This window comes from Sturnira hondurensis, unplaced genomic scaffold (genome assembly GCF_014824575.4).
Source record: "Sturnira hondurensis isolate 20B ecotype Veracruz unplaced genomic scaffold, ASM1482457v3 Scaffold0006437, whole genome shotgun sequence".
NCBI lineage: Eukaryota > Metazoa > Chordata > Mammalia > Chiroptera > Phyllostomidae > Sturnira > Sturnira hondurensis.
This window is the reverse complement of record NW_028079068.1, coordinates 6887948-6915824: the sequence shown is the minus strand read 5'-3', so window position 1 is coordinate 6915824 and position 27877 is coordinate 6887948. Positions and strand designations below refer to the sequence as shown.

Here is a 27877-nt window from a genome sequence, read left to right as displayed (position 1 = left end):
AGAAAGACTTAAAGCATTCAGACTAATACACAGTAGGTAACACATGACTGTCGGACTGGAAAAGAACTTCGCCTCTGAGACACAGTTTAGTGCAGTGATGACGAGTGTGGCCTCAGCGTTCACACTGCCTGGGTTCAAATCCCAACTCCTCTATTTTCTGGTTATGGGACTATAAGCAAAGGAATCCCTCTACGTTCCAGCCACCGCACCTATGAAGTGAGGGTGTCCGCAGACCACAGGGATGCTGTGAGGATGAAATGCTCAGTAGGTACAACGTGCTTGGACCAGTGCTTAGGCCAAAAGAAGTGTTCAGAACTGCTACCTATCACTACTACACGGCATTGCTTGTTACTACACATTATTACTGTTAGTAGTACTTTTCTTAGGTGGAGTCTTTTTAAACGGCATATATTACCATAAGTCACTCAAGATCAGTCACACGCTGCACACAGGAAGAGGACCACAATATGCGGCTGGGTACAACACAAAGTTAAGTTATACAACATTATTACTTCAATTTCACTTTGTTTTTTTTAAAAAATCATTATCTAAAACACTGTTGAGAGTACGTTTTGCCTAGGGTATGAATGTGCAAATGATTTTATGGGGGGAAGAGCAGAGTACAAATGGGGAAGATGACTACCTTTTCATGATTCTGTATTATTTGAATTTCTTCCACAGATATCTATTTCTTTTGTAATTTATTTTCAACCACTCAGCATTATCCATGCTTTCAGTTGCTTGAGGAATGACCTTTCTAAAGTCAAACCCATGGGGCTCTGTACCAATAGTAAAATTTTCAGAAACTCTGTTGGGTAATAGTTTTTAAATTAATAGACATAAACCATACTAAATAAATGGTTTCAGCTGACGTTTTTAATTTTGTTTTGATCTGATTTGGTTTTAACCCATCAACTTATCACGAAAGCAAAATTATAATTTATGGACTTTTAAGGGATTTTAAATCAGCATTAACGAAATCGCACCAGGAAATACAGAATTTAAGAGCTCTGGTCTAAGAAGTTATAAAGGAATTCAAATTTAAATCATTCAATAAAACATTTACATAGTTAACCTCTAATTTTATGCTTTACACTCGACACCAATTTCACACTAAAAGCATTTCAATGAGATAACTGGAAAACATTTCCCAGTGAAATGGGTTAAGCCTGGAGGAGCTCCACAGTGCTGTGTCAGAAAGCGACTGTAACTAGTATACAACTAATACATTGTCCCTGGACAAATGCCGCACGATCAAACTCATGTGTAGAATCTAATGAACAAGATAAACTGACAGACTGAACAGAAACAGAGGCACAGACACATGGAAGAGACTGACAGCTGTCGGAGTGGAGGGGTGGGGGGTGGATGCAAGAAGGTGAAGGCATCAGCCGAAGACCATACATGCACAACCCACAGACACAGGCGACAGCGGGGAGGTGGCCAGAAAGGAGGAGCGGATGAGTGCGGGCAGGTAAGGATGTGGGAAGTGGGGGAATGGGGACATCTATGTTAATGTCAAAAAGAAAAGAAAAATAAAAACTTGTAAGTATGTAGACTAAAGGTGGTGACTTACCAAAATACTGTGACTATCACAAAAAAGGCAAATATATAACAGCCACAGCAAACCAAAACCCAACAGAGCATGCAACACAACCAGTGCAAAATAACAGAATGAGCCCAAGTCTCCCTGAAAAAAAATAAAGAAAAAGAAAAAGAAAAGCCTAAGGATGCATATAGGAGAGATGCAAAATGATTTCCAAGCCATGGTCATCTATAAACGTGCGCACTGTGTCTTCACAGAAAGCCGCTGGGCAAACCTGTGCCCCGCTGACCAGAGGCAGACACTCAGCTCCAAAGCTGATGCGGCAGGGCACCGCCTGCCTCCACACACACGGCCCCCCACCCCCGTTATGCAATTAAGAAAAATGTCCGCAATCTTAGTCTAACAAGGAAGTCAAATTGCCACCATCACTGAAAATATGCACACACACGAGCACTGAATGTAAGTGACAGCCTACGTAAGTAAAGAATATTAAGGTTAAACACAAATGCTCAAGAATTTGGTCCTAAGGGTAAAGGAAGTTTTAAAAATATCATCCGGAGCAGCTGCCCAGATGCAATAACCAGCAGCACACAACGGAGGTCATGTTCGAGGTATCTGTTATTTACTAACGGTTTAGAGGTGAAACTCCAAGTAAATACTCATTACTTCCTCCCACAATTACAAATGAAAAACTTTAAGGAAAGTATACACAGAAAGGTAGTACTACGGAATGAACTATAGTGCACAAACTCCAGAGACTTGGGTTCAAATCCCAGGCCCACCACATACTAGATATGACCTTGACAAGTGTCTTTACCTCTCAGTGTCTGCATCTATAAATGGGGTATTGTGAGGATGAAATACGTTAAAATTCACAGTGTTCAGAACAGCACTGAGCAAACAGTAAGTAACACCACCTGTTTTGAACGCTATTTTCATTTCAGTTGGACATTATGTGTCCTGTACTCTGAAGTGGTTTTTATCACAGGTAATACATGACCCCAGTGTGCATATTCTCTGTGTATGTCATCTATAAAGGGTTGCATCTCTCAACAACACATCTGATAAAACCTTAAAATGAACAACTCTGTTTGGGACAGCTCTCTCCAACCAGGGGAGGAGCAGGAGGGGTTATCGCTAAAACACAGACACGTGCTGATGTGTGGGAGCATCACACGCTGAGATAAAATTCACACCTGATTTCCAACAAAGCTGCCCGTGCTGCTCTGCAGCTTGAGGCTCCACAGGCAAAGCTGTTAAGGCCAGGAGAGGAAAGGGGGGCGCTCTCTGCTCGCTTCCCCACTGTTCCCACAATGAGCTGCCACACCAGGATCTCACCTCCTTCTACGCCCTTCCTTCTAGGCAGTCATGACCAGCAGGGTCAGCTGCCAGAAGGCCCAGGGCAGAGGGCTCAGCCCACGCGAGGCACAGCCCACATGGACCACCCACTGTCCATAAATATGGACTCTGGAGCCAAGGAGTGGACATCCGGCACTGCCCCCTCACCTTCTAAAACGGAAATGCAACAGACTCATCCAACAAATGCTATCTGCACAAGAAAAGCATACTCCTCAAGCATACTGTCCAGAGTTGAGAGAAAATCACAATGCATCAGAGCCTGTAAGAATGATTCCCGGAACTCTGAGAAGGGAAAGGGGCACGGGGCTGGCAGAGCTCTAAGTCCTTAGTCCTAGCCACGCTCCAGTGGCACTTGAACCAGCTCTGGATCGACGTTTCCTCTGAATGGATGTTTACAAAACGATGAGAGATGATATGATTCTATCAGACAGTGTAGGGCTACGGGGTCACGCAACTCAAGTCCCGGTTCCGCTGCTAACTGAAAATGTTACATGTATCTACGTCAGTCATCTGTGTTTATAAAACAGTGATAACACGGGCGGGAAACATTAATAGTTTATGTAAGAAATGATAAATGATTCACAGAGTACATCAGAACCCTCTCCTCCCCCTTACCCCCATTCCCCAGAATGCTCTGAGTCTTGGGGAAACTGCACCGAAGACTGCTGTAACTATGGGACATTCGGAAACCAGTCCCGAGAATTTCCCAGTGCAGAAACCGACTTGGGGACAAATTACATCAAGCACTACGATGCATAAGAGAAAACCCTGGATTTACTGTCTAAAGAAACATTTAAACAAAAACTGGCTGAACATCACTGCTGCTAATACAACCAATAAAGAGGTTATAGATTTCTATGGCATGCTTAGAACTATTTATTAGTATTCCTGGGTTAGTATTCCTGGGTTAGTATTCCTGCCATGTAAAAATAGCTTCACAAACAGAGTTCAAGGCAGGACTCTACAACTGCATAGCATCAATAGAAAAAAACCATTGGATTTGGGAAAAAAGTAAAGAGGTGTGAATAAAACACAGACTGGATAGTCCTAGCTGGGCGGTGCACTGGAGCATCATCCTGTGAACCAGAAGGGCGTGGGGTTGATTCCCAGTCAGCGCACATGTCTAGGCTGTGGGTTTGATCCCTGGTCGGTCAGGGCACATACGGGAGGTAATCAATTGATGTTCTCTCTCACATCGATATATGTTTCTCTCTCTCTCTCTCCCTCCCCCACTTCTCTCCCTCTAAAATCAATAAAAACAAACTTGGGTGAGGATTTAAAAAAAAATTTCAAAACACAGACTGGATCATACAGCTTTCTATGTTTGTTGGTTATAAATAAATAGCAGCTGTCTCTATTAAAAATAGAAAGGTGTCACCTGAAGAAACAGATAAAAGTAGCAGATGACACAGAGGCCAGTACCTGGGCCACATACAGCGGTTCCGACCACCGTCCACTGAAAGGCACCAGGTGGCTAGAATGTGATCCTGTCCCACTCAGAACCGGTCACGTCTGTATCCACTTCGGGCGGAGTGAAACAGAAATGTGTATGTACAAAACAACAGCAACACAGTGTGCATTTGAAAGCCAACAAGGCTACAATGGAGTTAAGAAATGAATCTAATGCATTTGGACTTTTATGCTAGAGAATGATCTCTTAAATGTCAGAATAGGTAGCACTGAAGACTTACAAGTTTCTTCAACCATCTTCTTTGCAAATATTTATAAGTCAGAAGTGAGATTCACTTGCCTGTGATAGTTGTTAAGTACCAAGAGCAAATACCGACTGCTCGCTCATCGGTTAAAGTCACTTCAAAACTACACTTTGATAATAAGACACTGATAAAATTAGTTACCAGCAGTACCTGTTCCCGGAAAGTTGCTGGGGGGTTTAAGTCACATGTACCCAGGTACTACACGCAGACTCGGGTCGAAGGCGTGTGATTTCTTCTCACCTGTACGATGTGACTAGAAACGCGTTACATTACATTAAAGCAAGGGTTTGTGAGACAGGTTTCTACAGTCTTCACTTAACGTCTGATTTTAAAGGCGTCATTTTTCCACTGTAATTTGTAATACATAATATATATGTATATAGAGGATGCCCTTCCTAGAAAAGATTGTCAGGATTTTCCAGTTCTTGTGATTCATTCAACCGAACAAACCCGCGTGAGCATTTACTGTACGAGAGGCACCACGCCAAAGACAATCTCCTACATCATGTATTCCCAGTGTGATGCTAACCTACGAACCCTGTTCGTCTCCAGTAGAGACTGTCCTCCTTCCTTTTTCAGTTTTTTCCTACAAAGGCAGAAAGCTTCTAGTCCTAAAATTAAAATAAATTCTTTTATATAATGAATTTGTTTTTTAAAGATTTTATTTATTACTTTTACAGAAAGGGAAAGACAGGGAGAACGGGGAGAGAGAGAGAAAGAGAAACACCAATGTGTGTAGTTGCTTCTCACATGCCCCCTACTGGGGGGACCTGGCCTGCAACCCAGGCCTGTGTCCTGGCTGGAAATGGAAACAGTGACCCTTTGGTCCACAGGCTGGCATTGAATCCACTGAGCCACACCAGCCAGGGCCTTTTATATAATGAATTTAAACAGAAACTACCATCCCTAAAAATTTCACCTTTACTATTACGAACTAAAACATACCTAAAAGCCAAAAGTTTAAGCCCTTACTTGGTGATATAAATGAAAAAAATAAACGGACTGTACTGTATTTTAACTTACCCAGATAGCTGATAAAATTTATGACTAAATTATAAAGCCACTTATTAAATCAAATTAAGTATTTTAAGTCTCACAAATCTAATGTAATTTTCCACGTAATTTAAAGGGGGGAATCACATCAGACGTCCATTTCAAACCAGCAAGCAAGTAATCTCAGTGGCTGTGCAGCTAGTTACAACATTCAGGAGGCATTCATTCCCCTTCTCGGTTTCTTGAAGAAAGGTTATTAAAACTAAAACACTTTCGCTTGCCTTTACAGGTGAAGAGGTGAAATTCAAATGTCAAAAGCCAGAGGTCAGAAGCAGTCACATCTTTCTTGCTGTCAGAGATGGACTTTTGAGGTAGGGCACAGGAGAGAAGTAAACCACCCTTGAAAAGTCCATACTCAAACTGGGGTAGGTTGTGTCCTGGCTGCAGAGGCCTGCTGTACTCACGACACGGTCAGCTACCGTCCGCACGACGGAGCACAGCAAAACCAGACCGCTGATGCGAGCATTTAATTTACTCTCGACTCCCAACACCCCAAACAACTATCCCGTCCATGAGATGCTGTGATAAGCAACGCTATGACTCCACATTAGACCCAACATTGAGTGCATGTGCTCATATTATGTCCATAATATTTGGGGGCATGATTTTGTTAACTAAGCAAATCACTCAAGAGTCTCATAAAAGAGAATCAGATCTAAGATAAATTGAAATTTCACGTATAAATGGTTTTTAGAAATGAGAATACAATACATACAGGCATAGTGCTTACAATTAGCTGCATCATCACTGTGGCCCAGTAGAAAACTCCCATAAAGCAACTTTTAATTATGCCACGTCTGCATGTTGGATTTAAGAGTGGAAGTTTCAAGGAGGTCGGGCAACTTTCAAATGGCCTAACGAAATGCCTTCGTTTCCATGACCTCTGAGCGGGGCCTCAATGAGCGTGGCTCTGCCGGTCCCCGATGCCGAGAGGGGCTCCTGCACAAAGTGGGAGGTAAGGCACGACGCGCACGGCGTCCTCTCCCCCCCACACGACTGCACGGGCCAAACACAGTCCCCAGACCTACTTCTTCGTGTTTTCACAGGCCCGAGGCACCTTACAATCGGGGTCTCCCGGGCGACAGTCCTGCGCGGTTGTCAGAGCTTGAGCACAAGCACTGCAGTTTGCGAAACGGGTGTCAGCAGCCTGGAAAAGCCCCAGGAACGACGATGGAGCAGTCACTTCAGGACTGCTGTGTCCCCAAGGTTTTGATGCCATCGCACATGACTCGAGGAAAAACAAGGACATCAAGACCCTGGGTCAAAGAGACTCAGAAGAAACAGACCCAGTGTGGACGGGCTTCTGACAAGACCTTCCCGCGTTTCTCACTAGCAGCTCACTGACATCTTGAGCCAGATAATCCCTGTTCTGAGCAGGGCGCAGAGGTGAGACCTGTCCTGTGAACTACAGGAGGTTCAGCAGCATCCCGGCCTCTGCCCCCCAGGCACCAATAACACCTGACAGCCTGTAACAGCCAGAAATGTCTCCAGACGTTGTCAGGTGGCTCCTGGGGACCAAAACCTGCCCCAGATTAGCACACTGCCTTAACCTATTTATTTTTCTTACATTTTCCTTTTGGATAAACGTGCAAGTGATAGGTTTTCAAAAAACCAAAGTCAGTCTTAACGAGCTCTTTCTGTATCGCATCTTTTCTTCGTGGCACATCAAACACACCACTTCTTGAAATCAATGGCATCTTCTTCCATGAAACTCAGCCACCACCCACCCTTTGCCTTCCGTTGCAGAACCCTCACCCTGATTTCCTTTTGGGTGAGTACTTCTTCCCACTGTGTGCACTTCTGGTTGCACCCATTTCTCTCTTCCCTAGCTAGTGGTTCTCTAGTCTTCTTTCGGACTCTTTACCCTTATCCAATATGCTTCTAAAAACTTCCTTCCTTCCCCACGAGTGTGCCAGAGTTAAGTTTCAATCTTTCAACCAAAAAAGCCTCGTCAAAACAAGGTCCCTATTGAAGCTGCCCTAACGGAAGACATTTCAGAGTATTTCCCTGCCGCAGAGTCCCCCGACCTGTGCACAACGTCCCTGCTTCTCCTTACCACCCAGCACCCGGGCAGAGTGCGCAGGGCTACAGCCGCCACCAGAACTGTTCAAACAACGGCACGAGGAAACATTCTCTACAGCTGCTTGCGAGGCTTTACGCAGTTGCGGCCACAGACACAATAACGTACAAATGCTCTGTCACACCAAAAAGTTGCTTTTCAAAGACTGCACATAAAACTTTCGGAACGTTTTTGTCTAAAGTCTCTTCTCTGATAGAAAAAAAACTATTGATTCTTTTAAGAAGCATCACAGAGATGAATACACACTTTGTGCCAAGACTTGACAGAGGGAAGTTTTCATGTAGAAGGCTTCACACAAAACATTTTTAAAAGAAAAAATAATAAAAAGGCTGTACCACCCTCTGCTCCCCTTAAAGGTGACAGAAAATAAATTCTTTATAAATAGTTATCGGCCCAGGTTGCAGCCAGGCTGCCAGCCCCGGCCCATGTGAGACAGGAAACTGGCTCTCACTCACGCCTTTCGCTCATCTCAGCTGCCCTTTACCGCTCACAGACCAAGGCAGACCCAGCAGAAGCTGAATAGCAAAGGAAGGAAGAAAAAAAAGAAAACCACCGTGACAGTTATTATAAGGAGCCTACCACATGGAGAAAAGGGAAGACAAAGAGAATCCTACGTGAAATATAGTCAGCAAAGTAAACATGAGTATAACCCCGCCAAAAAATCCTTATTAAGCCCTGACTGGTGTGGCTCAGTTGGCTGGGGGTCGTCCCACAAAGTGGAAGGTCACCGGTTCGACTCCCGGTTGGCGCACACGCCTGTGCCACAGGTTCCTGGGGCATGCACACGTGGCACCCGACCAGTGTCCCTCACCGCGGTGTTCCCAACCTTTCTTTCTCCCTCCTTCCCCCTTTCTCTAGAAATAAATAAATAAAACCTTCTTGGAAAATCCTTATTAAAATAAAATTCAATTAAAACAATAAAATTTCAAAGACAAGAAATTCTACCATATTAACTTTCTTCGCTTCTTAATGAAAACGGGGTGAATTTTTTGAATATTTAAACTTCACCGTGTAATTATATACTCCATCAGCCTAACCCAATTAAATAATTATGAAGCACTACGTGGAAAACTACAGAATACACGCAGACTCTTTCACCAGCACTAATTACAATACATCTTGATTTTTAAAACCCTGAGCTATGAGCCTTCTCTATTTCCTGAGGAAATGGGTTTTAATCTAAAACTTGTGTCTTGCTCCATTAGCTTCAAGCCAAATGGAGCTAGCTTTGCACTTTGTCCAAAAAGAGGAAATATTAGGGAACAGGTTTCAAACCACTCCCATTAGAGATAAAATATTTAAGGCCCAAAGAGGCTGTGTTATATGTTGAAGGGCCTATGGCCATTGAAGACTAGAATCCAATGCAAAGACTCTTTACATTTAACTCTCCCAAGCAAAAGTCAAGCAGTCCGACACAAAAACACACACTAAGCACCCGCTGGTGGCAGGCGCAGGCTTAGCGCTCACAGCAGAAAGACACCTACCCGCACGACCACATAGTAACAAAGTGCTGTGCTGCCTGCAAACTCAGAAGCAGCACAGATGAAAAGCACCTGACTATCTTGAATTAGAAAGTATTGACACATTTTTATGAATAACTGTATAATTTAAGTCTTTAAAAAGTAGTACTTCTACCAAAAAATTATCTATGCTACTTTGAACCATGTGGTTTTTTCCCCGTTTCTAGCTTTTCGACATCTTTTTGAATCCACACAGGAGGATCGACTTGACCGTCCAGCACGCACAGCAGGCGCGTGCCACCACGCATTCATCCGGTCCCTCTGCTGGCCATGTGACCTGCCTCCAGTTTCCTACTATCCCCAAAACACTTCAATGAACGTTCTTTTAACTGCTATTCTTAGTAGTAGTAATATTAATAGTGACAAAAATAATGCAGTAGGATGTATATTAAAAATGTGTAAGAATAAAATGTTCAAGACTGGTTATCTCTATAGAATGGGATAATGGAAGATTTTGATGTTTCAGCCTTACATATTTGTTTTATCTTCAGTTTTAAGTGAGTATATTACTAACCAGTGCTATTTATTAATACGGGCACTATGTACAATATATGGCATTCACTGTTAGTGACAATATTGCCAACCTTAACAACCACAGCAGACAATATAATTTTCAATCATAAATTCACTGAAAGAAACTAGCCTGTGAAATTCCTGGAGAACCCTCGAGAACTACTTCTCACACGCTGAGAGCACAGGGCTCAGTCAGTACTCACGCAATAAAGAACCACACAACAGATACAACGGGTGTTTATGACCACATTTGAGAAGGGGGCAACATGGGGCTTTAACAAGCAGAATCCAAAACCAGAAACGGCCAAGTTCATGTGTTCAGCACATTCTGAAGTTTAGCCAGACACAAATAATAAGTCTTAATACAATTACTCGTCTCTAACAATGTTTCGGTTCCACCGAAGTCTCTCACACGCCACGACACTCACCGTTTCTGACGCTCGGATTCCTTCTGGGCTTGCTCTAGGGCCAGCTCCTCAGCTACTCTTCTTTTCAAGTCTTCATCAGAAACTAGGACCAGTAAAGAGCAAAAGGAGATAAAATTAGCGACTTCTTAAAAGCGAAAGCAAAGCTGGGACTAGATCTTAAAGGGCAAAGTTCTGCCAGCTGGTCGGCGTCTCCTTGGAACTACCTCCGCACTGTGGAAAAGGGCAATTAGTGCATTTCGGGAGTAATTTAATCAAGCAATCCCTGGTGACCTGGAAATTTCCACATCTGCCAAAATGTGTAATAAACTCATGGAGCTGTTCCCTGCCCAGTAGGGACTGAGCCATTAAGTACAAATTCTTTAAAATGATGTCCTATCATTAAAGTCTGATAATCCCATATAAAGGGAAGAGACAGCATAAGGAAGGGCCTTTGGAGGGGAAACGGTGCCAAAGCATTTGCACTTCAGTGATTAAATATGTTAAGAATAATTTATCATAGAAAGAAAATTATTTGTGTTTACATTCGCTTTCCCATAAATTATGAAAAAAGGGCATTTATGAAAATTTTAAAACCCACTTTTTGGAATACACGCCATTCAAATTCAAGTGCCAGCAACTGGGGAGAGTCTCAGCACAGTGCTGAGAATGCGCCTGGAGCTTTTTAAATACCCGGTGACTTGATCTGAAACATCTGGTCTTCACGATTAGAAAATCTGTACTATGTGCTTTGGGAAGATCCCTACAGCCATGAGAGCAAACCAAACAGACAGAAGTTACACTCTCCTTAAGAGCCGCCCACACAAAATAAGCAGAGACGACGTCTTCTTCACTGAAACCCACCACCCAGACTTAGGACCCAGAAACACACAGGAGAACCCGGAACACACACAGGACCCACTACTTCAAATGGCTGAGGCTGTTGAGGCAAAACCCAACCATGCTGTCTCTGCTCTGCTATAACGCCACTGGGTGATCTGGACATTATAAGCACCTCGCCTGGGGACACAGACAAAAAATGAATTACAATAAGATACACAAAAAAAGCCTTTGTGGAATTTCGCTGACACTGGGCAGTATAACAAAGACGACACGGGAAAGGCCATGGCGATGTTTTCTCTTACTTCTGAGCTATCAGAAAACAACAGCAGCATCAAAGGACATCATCAAGAAGGTGAAAAGATAACCCAAAAGAATGGGAGAAAATATTGGCAAATGACATAGCTGACAAGTAGCTTGCATTCAAAAAACACAAAGAACTTTTCCAACAGAACAATAAGACAATTTAAAATGGGCAAGGGATATGAATAGACGCTGCTCTAAAGAAGTGTCACAAATGGCCAGTAAGCACACGAAAAATTGCTCAACAGCATTCACCATTAGGGAAATGCAGTTTAAAACCATTACGGCACACCAATTTGAACCCACTATAATCAGAAAGACAATGACAAGTGTTAGAATGTGGAGAAATTGGAACCTTCATAGAGCGCCGGGCAAACTGGAACCCGATGCAGCCACTGCAGAAGAGTCAGGCGGGTCCTGAAAACGCTAAACAAAGTGACCACAGAGCCTAGCAATTTCATGCTTAGGTGCCGTATACGCCCAAGAAACGTGAAAACATGTCTACTACACACAAACTTGTACGTGGGTATTACGATGGCATTGTTCCTGGCATCCCGAAAGTGAGACAACCTAAATGTCATCCACTGATGAATGGGATCGACAATATGTAGTATAACCATTCAGCCATAAAAACTCACTTAGTACCGATAGAAACTATCGCATGGATGAACCTTGAAAACATCATGCTAAGTGAAAGAAACCAGACACAAAAGGCCGATTGTTGTGTGCTGCTGCTGCTATGAAATGTCTAGAAAAGGCAAGTCCAAGGACTCGGGAAGCAGATTAGATTGGCTGCCAGGAGCAGGGGGAAGGTGGGAATGGACAGTGACACCGAATGGGGAAAGAACTTCTTTTTGGGGTGTTGAAAATGTTCCAAAATTAGACAGTGAGAACCATTCACAACTCTGCAAATATGCTAAAAACTACTGAACTGTATACTTTTATTAGTAAATTTTGTGTGGTAAATGTTCCTCAATAAACCTGTTACAAAACAATGGACAAGGAATCAGAGAAAGGAACACAGCCCACACTGGCCAAGGACTAAGGCCGCGTGCCCATCGACAATCGGGGGCCTGGGGGAAGTCACTAACTGTGCCGTAGCGCCCTCCGGTGGGTGTTCTCAGGGGTCCCCTCACGCTGTCTGGCTTCTCTCCCACTTCACGGTGCACAGAATAAGAGATACACAGCTCTGCTCTGAAAAGGTCACACAAAGTCAAGAAGAAAAACACAAACGGAATTTGTTTTGCATTCAGGCAAATTTTACAATGTTTTCAATGTTAAAGGTTTTAGGACAATACAAATAACAGAGAAATTGGTAACAGCCGAGCAGAAAGTCTGACTACTCCTTGTTTCTCTGTTAGTCAGACACTGGATCAATCGGTTAGCCTACCTGAACTTCGATTTCCTCGTTCAGAAGCAGGACCAGGTGGGTTACATGGGTGTCTGCTGGCTATGAAGTTCTAGACCATCCCACAGGGTAATAACTTTCACTTTTTCATCTATTTCTCATAAACAAGCAAAACTATATAACACTCCATTTGGGGGAGATATTCAGAGCTGCTAGCTCTATAGTCGCAAAAAATTGAAACAAATTTTAACCAATGAGTATGACCTGATCATGCGCTGAAGTTCAACACACCAGAAAATCAACACACAGTCAGTCAAACTGTATCCGTAAAATCATGCCTCTTCAGGCAAAAGTCAATCAAATTCTCAATGGCCATTCCAATGAACTCCATTTGGCTCATTAAAACTAGGCTTTCAAAGATACCAGTAGACCAGGTCTGGGTACGAAACAATGAAATTAGTCTTCTAAGTGAGAGGCTAAAACATAAAACAGTCTTGTGTCTTTGCAGTACATTTTGTGCCTCTTACGTAGGGGCTTCCTACTAGGGGAACAGCCAAAATCAGCAGTGAGCTTTTCACTACGATGTGATCAATGTGGAATGGGCCCTTAAGGATGCCATTACCAAGGGTGACCAGCTGGGTGGCTGGAAAGGAAGCCTGGCAGAAAAGACTGCAGAGAAGGAAATGCAGGTTTGATGCTTTTCCTCTTCCTCTACACCCTCCTGCCCAACAGAGCCCGCCCTACCACCTGCTGTGGGGCGAGGTGCGAAACAGACTAGGTCCTCCAGGTAGGCCAGGAGGGGAGGAGAGAGGTGGGGGAGGAAAACAGGCAGCCATGAGAAAGGCGGGAAACTCCCAAGGCCACTGGGGACGGCACGCCCACAGGGTAAGCTGGTTGACAGCACCCTTGGGCAGCAAAGGGCCCAGAACACAGCTGTCTTGCTACTTCTGGAAATAAAACACACACACACACACACACACACAACTACCAAAGTCACTTCCAAAGTCACAGCTGAAAAAAGTAATTGCTTTAGCTACAATCAAGAATTGAAAATAACAAATGATAAAAAGTGACTGAGAACAGAGTTGAAAATCTAAAAGAACAACTCAAAGCCCAGGCAGGAAAATAAACCAGTCTAGTAATGGCTTTCAAGCAAATCTAAGTTTCTTGTTACTTGTTTTTAAATCAATAGAATACAGAAAGCAACAATATATTTCTGGTAGGTCCAATCCAAAGTATAGAAGGGAAAAGGATACACCTTTGGGAGATCACCATTTAAAATGGCCTCCCTCAAAACACCCTTTTCAGCTCTGAGGATGTGAACGCTTTCTCAAAACTGTTATTAAACCAAAAGGTCAGTGTTTCTGGATGGGCTATGCTCAGAGAAGCACCGGAAAGGCCAACTTTGCCGATTAGCACAGTGCACTGCCCAGAGGATCTTTAGGGACTGGCCAGGGTTGTGAAATGAGAAAAAGTAAAAACGAGAAATATTCAAGCCACATAAAGCAGAATTTGCCATGGAAATCGGCATGACTATGTCGAGCTCAGGAAGTGTGGTTCTGCAGTTTACACACACACACACTCTCTCCTTTCAAAGGGCATTAAGACAAAGGATGTTTTCCCCATATATGAGTACTTTTGAAAATCCGCTCAGAAATCCTTTTAACTTGGTCTCGATGGCAAGCGTACCTTAACAGACACCAGCACCAGCACTCTGTCTATTAGGCACAGCAGATACAACACTGACCACCAGCGTGTGAGGAAAAACGCAAGCGCCGCGTTGCTTGGTTACAGCAAGTCCGCCCCCAACTCTTTATTTGAAACTATTACTGAAAAGAACAAATATCTGTACGGTTGAAAGCAGTTCATGATCCCTAACAAAATGATGTTGGTTTGTTTTTTAGTAAACAACATCCTCAGCCAACGCTGTTCCCTGGTCCAGCATCTCTTCTTCACTGGGTCCCTAGCAATCTTTCATCCCTCTTAGCCACAGTCAGAATTTCTAGGAATTTAAATTCTTAAGAGATTCTAAGAGTCTATGTTTCTAATTTGGGTTCAGGATCAAGTAAGAAACTCCTGTCTTGCCCTGGCTGGTGTAGCTCAGTGGATTGAGCGTGGGCCTGCGAAGCAGACGATCGCCATTCGATTCCCAGTCAGGGCACATGCCTGGGTTGCAGGCCAGTTCCCAGCAGGGGACTCACAAGAGGCAACCATACATTGGTATTTCTCTCCTTCTCTCCTTCCCTTCCCCTCTAAAGATAAATAAAATTTTTAAAAAAAGGAACTCCTATCCTTATACTTAATCATGAGTATTCTTGGCAACTGTGAATACCATGATCCCAATCCTCAGAGAAAGTGCAGCAAAAGCTCCTTACATCTCACCTATGTAACGTGCGCATTCTCTGCTTCCAGAAAGTGGTCACGCGAGGGGAACAGAGGGAATGGGGGTGTGAGGAGACACTACAACACATTCAAGAGGATTCTCTGAATGGTGAACAGGGACGACTTCATGAAGTGCCTCGTCATGCATTAAAAAGAAAAAAAGACTGGAAACAACCAAGATTCGGGGCTTGCACACACTCCCTGGAACTCCAGGGACACACCCACCTCCTTTGCAGCTCTCTCCACCTGCGACCTTCCCTTTCCTCTATTTCCTTCGCATAATCTCTACCCTGTAATTCCCTCCCCAATTACAGTATTTCTTAAACAATCTCCGTAAATTACTTAATAAAGATCATGGCTTGCCTGTTAGAAAAATGTCAGGTCCTTTGGGATTTGTTTCCTTTACTCCATTTCTCTTTCTAGCCTTGTCATTTGCTCGCACATATCATGCCCAATTTTGTAAAGCCTGTATTTCCAAATGCTAGTTTTAAAACACTGAAGAGAGCTGGGACGTTCTACTCTAAGAAGAAAATAAATCTATACAGTTGCATAACACAAGCAGCACATTTTAGATAAAGGCGGAATCTGCCAGGACTGAGCCAGCTGAGCCAAAGCTTATACCTTTATAACACAGCCAAATTAAATTTTCATCTCTGTGGAAATATCCATCACTGTTACAATTTCAATAAATTCAATAATGTAAAAAGACCTCTGATTCTTTAAAAAAATAATAATGGAAGCCCCATGCAATCAGTAAAATACAACACTCGGTTATTAGTGGTAAATGACTCCGGCTGCAGGATAAATCCTGCCCTGCTCCTTACCTTATAAAGGTATAGGGTTTGATGAGAAGTCGAAAGATGACCAGAATAAATGTCACAGGTTAGGAAGAAACATGTAATAATCTCTCACTACCCACTGTGGCACCATCCAGTTGGCAAATAAATACACACACACACAGCTGACAATCACATTCACCTAAGGATAATTTATCTTAAGACTGCCTTTTAAAAAAATGCCATCTGTCTAGATACCTGCAAGGGTAACTAAGGCTGCTTACACATTAAAGTTAATAACAACGTCAGAATGAAAATCCCAACTGCACATTCATAACCATAAATACTGAATCAGAAGGCACAGGGATACAAAGAGACCGGCAACCTACACGCGGAGAGCATCCTGTTAATGGTTTGTTTTGTAGTGTTATTGCTCCGACAGGGTTTATATACCTTCATAAATTTCTAATTTAAACGGCACAGCAGGCGAATGGTGTCCATTGTATTGTCTGCTTCACAACAAGCACACACGGAGACCAGACCTGCGTTCCACCCGACGTGGAAACGAACATCAGTTCAGGCCGCGGAGGCTGTGCAGCAAGAGACAAGCTCGTCATTCCCATTCTACAGCTGCCACATCTTTAAGGAGACAATTCTTTAAACCACTATTGAGAATCAGATACATCGTGTATTTCCTGTCTTAATATCCTGAATAATACTTGCAAGACCTCACAAGGCCTCTGGGAAAATAAGATCTATAATTTAAATTAAAAAATAATAATTACCTCTGGATATTGCTTTTTGATGCATAGCTTAATTTTTCTGTTTGTTTCACAAATGAATGTATTTTGCTCACTGGGGATAAAGCTATAAATTAAACGGCATCAAATCTCCAACCCCAAATGAAGTACCCAAACCACCAAACGCGTGTCCGTTTCACCCCAGCAGTCTGCAGCGCGGCCGGATCCAAAGGTTTCTTCAAAAAGACTCATGAAATACAAAGAGGAACAAGCTGGAAAAAAGGGGGCTCCTGTCCAGTCCCGACTCTGACACCTTAGGTTTGTGATCTTACTCAAAAACACAGCCTTGCTTTAGGCCGCGGCCGTATCCTGTGTAAAATGGGGCCCACACTAGCAGGGGTCTGCCAGCCCTTGCCTCGCACAGCGTGTTAAACAGGAGACAGATGGGATTCGAGGACTCACGCTTCAGCCTCCACTTCCCCTAAGAGCCTGATAGAACGAAGGTAAAGGAATAACGAAGTGTGTCACTGGCAACATGTACTGTCTGTTGTTTTCCTCGATGTGGGGAAACTGTCTATCAGCTACTCACTCAGCAACCACCAAAAACCGCCCGAGGCCCCACAGACAAAGCAAAGTAAGGGGACGCGGGACGGGGTGGTGGAGGGATCACTATCACAGAGCTCTGCAAAGCTCACCGATGGTCGAGAAAAGTGCATTAATTCTTTGATTTTTGGTGTCAAACATCAGTCTTTAGGTGAAATAAGTTACAAACTTTCGGGGCACCTGAAGGGAGGGTCAGAAGAAACAAATCGCACACAAGCAAAGTAAAGTGGACTGCTACTCAAAAAAAAAACCCCCTTCAAGACAAGTCCCCCTCCCTGAAACTCCATGCCACTGCGGCCACCGCCAGGTTTCCACCCCGGGACGCCCTCCACGGGCCATCTGGCGCCACACTGACCCACAGCCCATGGCTTATAACGGGAAGCAGGACCGGCACTCATTACGAGCTTACCTGAGGCTAAAAGTCTTCAGTTTCAATGTTAAGGCTCAGATTTCTGTTCTCTGGTCAACCATATGAAGTTACCTGTGTTGTTTTTTTAAATTATTTCCTCAAAAAGTCAAGTGACTTCTCTGGGAATGCACACGCTCGGGAAATCAATCAACTCACTAGGCAGTAAAAACACACTGACTTGATCCTACGCTGGGCTTTATAAGATACGAAGACATACAGTCCCTGCCATGAGAGTGAAGTCTACGTGAGTAAAAATGTACTGCTGAGCTCAGCTGCAGTCACGGCGTACTTCATGAAGGAGGTGGGACTTGCACTACGGTAAGGAAAGCAAACAAAGCTTGTTTGTAAGATAAAATGTATTTGATTGTGAGGAGTCTTGGAAACTAGGCAGGAGTTTAAAGAAGTGTCTTTAAAAAATGGATAGGTGTTAACATATGGGAATAATGCAATGAAATAGGGTGTTCCTGTACATTTAACCTGGCAAAGGTTTGCAGGTGAACAGGACGGGGAAAGTACATGGCAACGCCGGGTTCAGGAGCAGCCCCGTCCTCACTTCCCACGCCTTCTCTTTGCTCCCAAGCAGCAGCAGCACCTGGAACTTGTTACAGATGCAGCTATTTCTGCTCCCTGCAGATCCCTAAATCGCAATCTCTGGGGGTGCGGCCCAGCGATGGGTGTGTTAACAAGCCTTCCAGGGGATTCCGGTGCTCACTCAAATTGGAGACACCGGCATAAGGTGATGAGGACCTGAACTAGGACACTGGCCGTAAAGGTGCAGTCTAAGACACAAGGGCTTTCCTGGGAAAAACCGGTCATCGGTGATTGACTGACAGATGAACAGGCCAAAGGTGCACCCAGATGCCAGAAACTGAATAACCAGGATGGTCAATTGAAGAAAGAAGAAGCTGTGTGGGGAACGAAGATGATGAGTTCAATTTCAGACCCACTCAAGTGAGAGTCAATGGTAGAATCACCACGTGGAATTGTAGGGTATTAGACATTTGAACCTGAAGTTCAGATTTGATTTGAGATTTGGCTGAAAATGCTCATCTGGGAATGAAAAAAAAAATGTGTAAAGAAAAAAAGTAGAAGGCTAAGGAGTAGGCCTTAAAAATTCATCAGATGATAGAGGGGAGTGAAAGAACATCATTAGGGACAAAAAAGAAATGAAAGGGAAAGGAAGAAACAAACCAAGATACCATGTGCAGAAAGGGTAAATAGATTTCCTCTCATGTGCCAACTCTGACTAACCGGCAGTGGCTGCCTGGGGTGTTGTGTGTAGGAGGACTCCAAGGCCAAGTCCAAGTTCAGTGAATTGATACCTGCCCTGGGCACCAGAGGAAGGCCTGGCAGCATGGCTCTCAATTGCCTATCACCCCATGGAGCGTATGGGGATAAGACTGCCTGGGCACTGGGAATCAGTGGGCGGGAAACGACGTAAGGCAGCAACTACAGGCATCTCTTCCACAAGTTTAGAAGTGAAACAAGAAACGAGATGGGAAAAAAATGAATAAAAGATGATTTTTGCAAATAGTGGAGATCTGTGCATGTTTAAAGGGCAACCACAATCAATCATCTGTAACTAAATTACAAGAGACTGACAAATGCTAGCTGTTGTTTCTCAGAAGTAATTCGGAGAAAAAACTGGACTTTTGGTGGTGAGTGCATGATAGAGTACACAGGTACTGAATTATAATGCTGTACACATGAAATTTATGTCATTAACCAACGTTACCTCAATAAATTTAATTTCAAGAGTAATTTAGATACTATAGTGTATCCATTATTCAAAAATATCTGGTTGGTTAATGCGTAATGACAAAAACTGATTAATATGTGTATGTCATATTCTAATCCACTTTCTTAATTACACCGTGATGCAAGGTCATGGCACACTTTTAAAAATACTTTTTATTACAGTGAAACAGAGTGGAAAGCCCACGTTCCATGAGCCAAACAGCTTTAACCAAGAGTAACGTCCTTAACTGAATAATCTGCTTTGGTACACAGAGAGTCAAGTATCACACCCGGATTCACAAATAAATCTTCCCTCTCCCTAATGTTATGCACTAGTGTGTGCTTTTCAGTGCAAAAAATTCCTAAGTTCAAATTCTTTAAATGCTGGCCAACACTACTTTCTAAGTGAGACTTTAAATTGATCCTTACGTGTAATCAAAGCCCATGTAAAGCAAAAGACTAACAGCCTGAAAGGAAAATCTCTCTTCTAGTGCACCGAACTTTCTACAGCCCTGGGGGATGTCAATCAAACCTAATCTCAAGGCTTTTCTTCTGAATGAATGAAAATAAAATTTGTGACCCAATAATAGCCCTTATAAAAAGAGAGAAAACTAGAAAAACAGAGTCCTATTTCTAGATACTGGCCCACTACCAGACAGTGGAAATGGTGGAAGGATCACACGGAGACAAACTTTGGGCCTCAGAGCCTTCACTTACACGCCAGTCAGGGTCAGATGCCGAAAAGGGGCGATTTAACTCACTAGTGAGACATGGCGGGGCAACGGCCTTGCCTGGGAAGTTTTAAATAAAGCTGTTCTGATTTTACACCCTTGCTTAATTCATATTTTATTTATGGTGTTTCAAATATATTAAAACTATGAGACAGCAAATAGATAATGGTATAATTTTTTCATTAAACTACAGTGCAATATCCTGAGCCTTGTTTTTTATTTAATCCACATTGTGATAATTATTTTGGCTTCTTTTTTGAAGTCAGATTATATCTAGAGCCCTGTTGTTTTCTTCCTTCATCTACAGTAACAAATATCCACATATCGTTCAGAAAATACCACTGCAATGTAGTCACAAGTAGTCATAATCTCTAATAAAACAAAAACAATTCTCTGTGAAGCATTGTGGAAGCTCTGTCAAGTGGCTGATCACAGCTGATTTCACCATCTGTAACCTACAAGGCTGCACAAGGATTTCAAGACCAAAGGCTTTTCCTGTCTCTAATTCAAATGCAAGAGCGTACTTAACCTTTTTCTAAAAATGAAGTAAATCATCCACAGTAAAGTTAAGTTGAACAGAAGCTAACAGTAAAAACATGCACTGTAATTACATTCCTGGTGACCCACAAATTTCCTGAACACCAGTGTTACACAGGGAAAGAAAAGGACGGAACACTTTCCTGTCTTTTAGGGGCATCTCAGTTTTGTAACTCACTCCACGTGGTGTGTAAGGTTCCAGGATACGAAGCCTTAAGGATTCCTGGAACTCACCAAACAGCAATGGCAAAGGCGCCCCCCATCCGACCAGTGGTTTGACCCTTAGCGTTATGCACCCAAAAGGCCAAAAGGCCCTTATTAGACCCAACACTGCCTTTTTTTTTTAAGCAAATGATGTGTATGTACTATTCCCTTCATTATCCTTAAAAATGAAGGATAATGGTGTAGCTCAGTGGATTGAGCGTGAGCCTGTGAACCACATGATCGCGGTTCGATTCCCAGTCAGGGCACATGCCTGGGTTACAGTTCAGTTCCCAGCATAGGACTCATGAGAGGCAACCACACATTGATATTTCTCTCCTTTCCTCTAAAGATAAATAAATAAAAATTCAAAAAAATGGATGACAATCTGACACAAAATTTTTAATTATATAATGCCCGACATGTAATACTGAAAAGAGGAATGTAATGAAATAATGGCTTTTCATGATGCAATGCTCAACACTAGAAGGCGTAACAAAACAGCCTCAATCTTGAGCCTATATGGCAAATGACACAGCTACTGCTACATGTTCCTGAAAACCTCCCTACGTCTTCAAACCATGCCAAACACTTTCTGCTTACACATATAAAACAATTGAGTTCTGGACTGGGTAAGCAGGTTCTCAAGTGCACGAATTTCTGAAGGGACATTCAGAAATTGAGAGCAGACAATTCTTCAAGTGGCAAAACCACCACAGGCACAGCAAGGCGTCCAGACCTCGGCCCACACCGTAAACACCTGCAGCTCCGCCTGGAACTTCTAAAACGCCTCGCTGGAAGTGGCACTGCTCAGCCCTGAGCACCATTGTTTTAGACTGGGCTAAAATACTCAGCCCGATGCTGGAAAAACATGGGAAACCTAGCTGCCTAATGGTGTGTGTGACCTTTCAGAGTCACATACAAGGCACTAAGTTATAGGGATTTTTAAAACGCAGATAAAAATGTGTACATGACAGCAGCATGCCTTTCGCAGTGCATTCTCTCCCTTGAGCTGCCCAAATATTTCTAGCTTCCTCTACCTCCTTAGTCACCAAAATTGCCTTCCTCAGTCCCCCTCATACAGACCATCACGGTTTTCCTCAAGGTACCCAAACCCACTTTCTGCTCGTCGTCAATAGTTACATTTTTGCTCTCCTGATGCCCGCATGAATGAGCGCTTCATTGGGAATCCAGTGGAATGGCCAGTGGGTGCAAAACGCAGCCCGAAACCCTGGCTCAGAGATAGGATGTCACGGAAATGCACACAGACGCAGGGCGACACCCCCCTACGCACAAACTATGAAAATGGTTTCATTACTAACATTCACACACATTTTCAGGTTAATGGCTTTAAGAGGATGATTTTTCAAACACAGATGTATCTCAAGCTGACACACTTCCTTCCGAAACTGTCTAGATCACACAGCCCCTGGCCAACTCAAACTGTATGTCTCATAGGGGACAATATTAGAATCTACAGTGAACAACTCAATAAGGCTGTATCATTGTTAAGTTCAAGGAAATTGAGAAAAGGAATTAAAGTTACTCACTCTAAATGAACTTACAGTAATTCATAAAAATTCCTTTTTGAAATTAAGGAATGAAAAGTTTAGTAAGGAATAAGTTCTTTATAAACAGCAAAAATAAACTAGCTTTCACTACAGCATATAAAACTACCTAGAATAAATGATAGAAGGGAAGCAAGAATGAGTTCAATCTACACACATGAGGTCTGTCCAGATGGCATCCATCCATGTGATATGAAAAATAGAGACATTTACTGAAGAAGATACAAGACACAAGAAACACTGTACACAGGACAATGACACCTCAACCCCCTTCAGAGTAGGCACCTTGGTCCTCACACAGTTCTCCCAATCGCCATCAGCTGCCCCATTGTACGTTCCTAAATCTCACTGACGGTCTGAAATCTCTTCCCTTTCAAAGCTGATTTTAATATTGGGAAAAGCCAGAAGTCGCAGGGCACCAAATCAGGGCTACATGTAGCAGGACTGAGTCACCTGGGCGATGTGATGTTTCACCAAGAAACTGCACAAGACGTGATGCATGAGCAGTTTGTGGTTGTGACGAAGCTGCCAATCACCAGTGGCCCATAGCTGCACTGAATCATCTGAATAGTTTCTGCGGAGGGATGTTCAAGCTTAACCCAAAATGTGATGCAGATTCATTGCTGTACTTGCTCAGTCATTTTGAATGTGACGGCCACACAGGGCACATGCTCACTGAACAGCGTCTACCACCCCCCCACTGACTAGTACAGTGAAGTTGCCATTGTGCGCACATGCGCATTCCAGTCCTCAGCTACGCAAACGGATGTCGAGCAAACCATTCTCATTATATTAACAATGGCTGGACTTTTTTCCAGATATATGATACTCATATGATACTTTAAAATACATGCACTTATGTCATTTTTAAGTACCATCCGCAATTGGATCCAGTCTTTAAAAAGAGCGTTATCAGGTAAAGGTCCCAGCTCCTATCCTATTAAGGTAAGTAAACATAAATATTCCCTAATTTCATGACAAACTGCAAATTAAATAAATCTAAATTGTAAGATTTTACTGCATGTTTGAACACTTTTATGTTTTTAACATATTTTTACCTCAGTTATATAGTTTATAGGCTTTAACAGTAACAAGTTAATCTAACAAGACACTATAAAAAGTTCCCATTTAAACAATGAACTCTGCAATGGCCATGCAGTACTGAGGACGGTCTAACACACCACACACCACTTTCATTTTACAGTCACAACCACTGTGTGTGTAGTCACCAGAGGATTGTGATGTACAGAAACATGTCACAACACTTGCTTTCTCTTTTTGAAAGGACAGGTGAACAGAGCTCAATGAGAAGGGGAACACAGCAATTTTCATTACCCAATCAGGTTTAAAGAGACCAGGGTTCCCCTCCTGATTCTACCCTCTGTCACTTAAATCCTTATCTGTAAATTACCAATGAAGTTTCTCACGAAGATGAAATCAAGTGAACGAAGAAGGTAGTTCAAGGCCAAAACGAACATCACTATAAAAACAAAATGAAACTCTTCTCGACTGAAAAACCACCAGGCTTTTCAAAAAATCCCGACTCTCATCACATTTCTTTTAGCCAATACTTTACTTTGCAAGAGACTATTTTAGGCCATGTGTATTCTTCAGGATGTCAACCTTCGAGGATTTACAATGCTCTCAACCTACAGAAAAGATTAGATAACAAAAAGAATCAGTGGTGCATCTTTCACAAGGATTGAGGACCTAGCCTCACAGCCAGGTAGAACCACCTACGTATTTTAGCTTCTGATCTCCGAGGTTCACATATTTACTACGGGAAATGAATCTGATCTGCCAATAACAAGAATTAATTTGAATCTCTTTGATTGTCTTCGAACACTGCTAAAGTCACAGACTGTGATGAATGCTGAGGAGACTAAAGGGTAAAATAAAACTGATGTTGATCCAGCACTGCCTAAAAGTTCATTTCCATGACCTTAAATGAGTGTTAAATCTTCCTCCTAGAAACATGAAGGTTGCTGGCAGAGAGAAGACTGGGTCAATGCGCAGAGCAACACACGTTTTCTACATAAAACAATAAAAAACTGGAAGCAAACTCAATATTCAGAAAAGGGGGAAATGGTCAAATAGACATATGACCATATTATGAAATAGTATGCTAATACTAAGAAACATGCTTTAAAGAATATTAACCCATGAAAATTTTCTCACACTGAAGTGAAAAGCGTAAGATACTGAACTGAACATACTGTTTGGCCTTCTTTTGTTCTGTATATTATATACCTACTACTTTAAAAAGCATTAAAAAACCATAAAAAATGTACATCCACATTTATAACTTGGAATGGTACATACAAAATGATCATAATGATTATCTTAGAATTCAAGGGCATACATCATTTTTCCTCTCTTTATTATACTTAACTGTATTTTACAAAAAAACACATTTTACTTTCATAATCATTTAAAAGGTCATTTTTAAACAACTCATGAATAAATAGGCAGGAAGTTCCAGCTTTTAATAAACACCTTTCTCAGTTCAACTGTGCACATCAAACGTACAAATTACATCCGTGAGCTAACGGAAGTCCAAACCACACACCAAAATAGAGCTGATGGGACTGAGGTGCCTAAAAGTGAGCACCACCAAGATTCAAGGAAATAAAACTGTGTTTCTCTTTCACCCACCCTGCCTTCACTCCATTGTCACAGACTCTGTGTCCTTAAAAGGCAAGGCGGTCAAAGAACACAGTCACACACCACCATGACAGCAACATCTCGGGGGCGGAGTCTACGGCGCAGCCTCCTTCTTAGACCATTGGGGCAGCCACATGCCAAGGACTGTTGGCTGAAAAACTCTTCTGCACTGAAAATTATGAGATGCTAAGTGTCAGAAAAGGTTATTTCACATTAAATGTAGGTAGAAAATGGGGGGAATGTTACTGAGCCAAAACATTCTTTCCTCATTTCAGTTTTTCAAGTCCCATTTAATTTTTGTCTGCCATTTAAATTTTTCAACTGATAACACCATGGTCCTAGTATGATGAAATATGTTACCAAGGACAGCTGATGAAAAATTCTTAGTCACTGACTTAAGCAACGAGCTGAGGTTAAGCTAAGTCCAATAAAAAGAATGAAAGATAACCACTGATAGGATCTTCTACATCATGCAGCAAATATCCCACATAATGACCGTAAAGCTCCATTGAGATACATTTTCGGCACACAGCAATCACTGCTACACAGTCACTACATTTAGAGATGTCCTAGAAAATCACTCTATAAATTGTCCATTTTGGCTATGAAACAGAGAGACCTATATATTACATTCCACACAGGCCTGGCCTAAAAGAAAATATAACTTCAACAATAAATTTAAACTTTGTCATTACATTCTTTCCTGCCACTAGCAAAATAAAACATTTCAAGTTCTTTGCCTGCTGATTAGATTTGTACTTAGAAATACATATAAAAATTTAGCCTTGCTTAAGACGGCATCTAACAACTTCTTACTAGGGTTTCATTGCCTGAAGCATCTCTAGTGAAAGTTACTACTCAACATAACAAAAATTTTTTTAAGTTGCCTAGTACATGCACGCACTACAATCACTGGCTCAAATGAAAAGCTTTAAACACCTATTTGTGGAAAATGTATCCTGTAACAAAATCAAAACCATCACTTTTACAAAGCTTTCAAGAGTCCCAACAACGCGTGACAGGACACTATAATAGACACCATACCTTTATCTTGAATATAATCTTCACCCCATTTATTTGGGTATAAGGAAAAATCAACCTAAATTATTCATTTCCTACCACAGCAGAGGAATTCTCAGAAACTGTTTATACAGTATGAATATAAACTGAAAATATCAGTCTTTTCAACTTTTCACCCAAAATCCAAACAGAAATTGGACATGAGAAAGTGAAGTCTTTTTAAATAAAATGTATTGGGGTGACACTGGTTAATGACATCAGATAAGTTTCAGGTGTACATTTCCACACTACATCACTCGGATGTTGCACTGCGTGCTCATCATCCAAAGTCTAGTCCCTTACCATTCAGACTGCATTCAATGTGTATGTTACTCCGGGTAGGTAACATGGCCACTTAACTATGTTGATTCTTCCAATACATAAACCTGGAATATCTTTCCATTGCTCTGTGTCTTCTTCAATTTCTTTTAACAATATCTGTAGTTTTCAGTGCATAGGTCCTTCAGGTACTTGGTTAAGGTTATTCCTAGGTATTTTATTCTTTTTGTTGCAATTGCAAATGGAACTGCTTTTTTCATTTCTTTTTCTAAAATTTCATTGTTGTTATACAATTTTAATGTAGTTGTATGCAACAAATTTTTGTAATTTTATATCCTTCAACTTTATTGTTTCTAACAGTTATTTTGGTGGAATCCTGGGGATTTTCTACACATAGAATCATGTCATCTGCAAAAAGTGACCGTTGTACTTCCTGCCGTTTGGATGCCTTCTATTTTTTTCTCTTGCCGGATGCTCCGGCTAGGACTTTCAATACTCTGCTGACAAAGAGTAGTGAGAACGGGTATCCCAGTCCTACTCCTGATCTGAGAGGAAAAGCTTTCAGCTCTTGACCACTGTGATGTTGGCTGAAGATTTAACATGTATGGCCTGATTTTGTTGAGGGACATTCCTGCTACACCCATTTTATTGAGGATTTGAATCATAAATGTATGTCATATACCTTGTATTCTGCATCTATGAATATGATGACATGATTTTACCCGTATTTTGTTCATGTGATATCTCAGTGATCAACTGACGTATGTTTACCGATGACTGCATCCCCACAATGAACCTCATCTTCCCGTGTCCACTATTCACGCAGATACACGCCTTCAGATGTGTGCGTGCCTCACAACCAAGTAGCTATGCACCAAAAATGATTGTGGCACAGATGTTCACAGCAAAACTATCGGACACGGGGTGGAAATTACCGTCTTTATTCTGATCATCCAGGCGCTCAACCAAAAACCGCCCCAAGTGCAGATCTCCAACGTGTTTGTGTGTTGAGCAGGGAACCCCCTCGCCAAACTACAGCTGCAAGTTACTGTAACTTCAAGGGGAGAGACTGGAGGTCCTCTCAGGCATCCGCTCCTGACATCCCAAAGTCAAGTCCTTGTAATCAAAATATCCCAACAAAGCTCTATTTCAAAAAGAACTGTGTGTCAGGGCCACCAACATTTTCGGTACTTACAGTCTTAGCGGACTGGCCTTTTCCGCTCCCATCTGGGAATCCACAGAGTAACAGCAAGGGCTGCGCCTCGAGGGAATAACTCGCTGCAAAGATTCGTACCTCGAAACTACCTAGAACCTTTCCAGCCTCACTTGTAGTTGCGTAGCCTCAGGACCACGTTCTGGCTAACAACGTGTGAGTGGACACAGTGTGTGCAGCTTCTGAGTCACGTCCCATGACACAGGCCAGAGGACAGCTCAGGAAGGCAAAGCAGTAAGGCAGGAGGGGCTGCGCCCCCCAAACTAGGGAATCATCAAGTCACCCAAAGTGGGAGAT

General features: G+C 42.4%; 1 protein-coding gene across 3 annotated transcripts in view; it reads right to left on the bottom strand.

Annotated features, from left to right (window-relative positions):
• The window catches only part of CHCHD3 (coiled-coil-helix-coiled-coil-helix domain containing 3), a 268860-nt gene that overhangs the window by 205352 nt on the left and 35631 nt on the right, over positions 1–27877 (bottom strand). For all 3 annotated transcript variants that reach the window (XM_037049174.1, XM_037049175.1, XM_037049176.1), the window contains exon 3: positions 10215–10296. In XM_037049174.1, coding sequence (XP_036905069.1) covers positions 10215–10296 — 82 coding nt within the window. The remainder of the gene's footprint in view (positions 1–10214; positions 10297–27877) is intronic.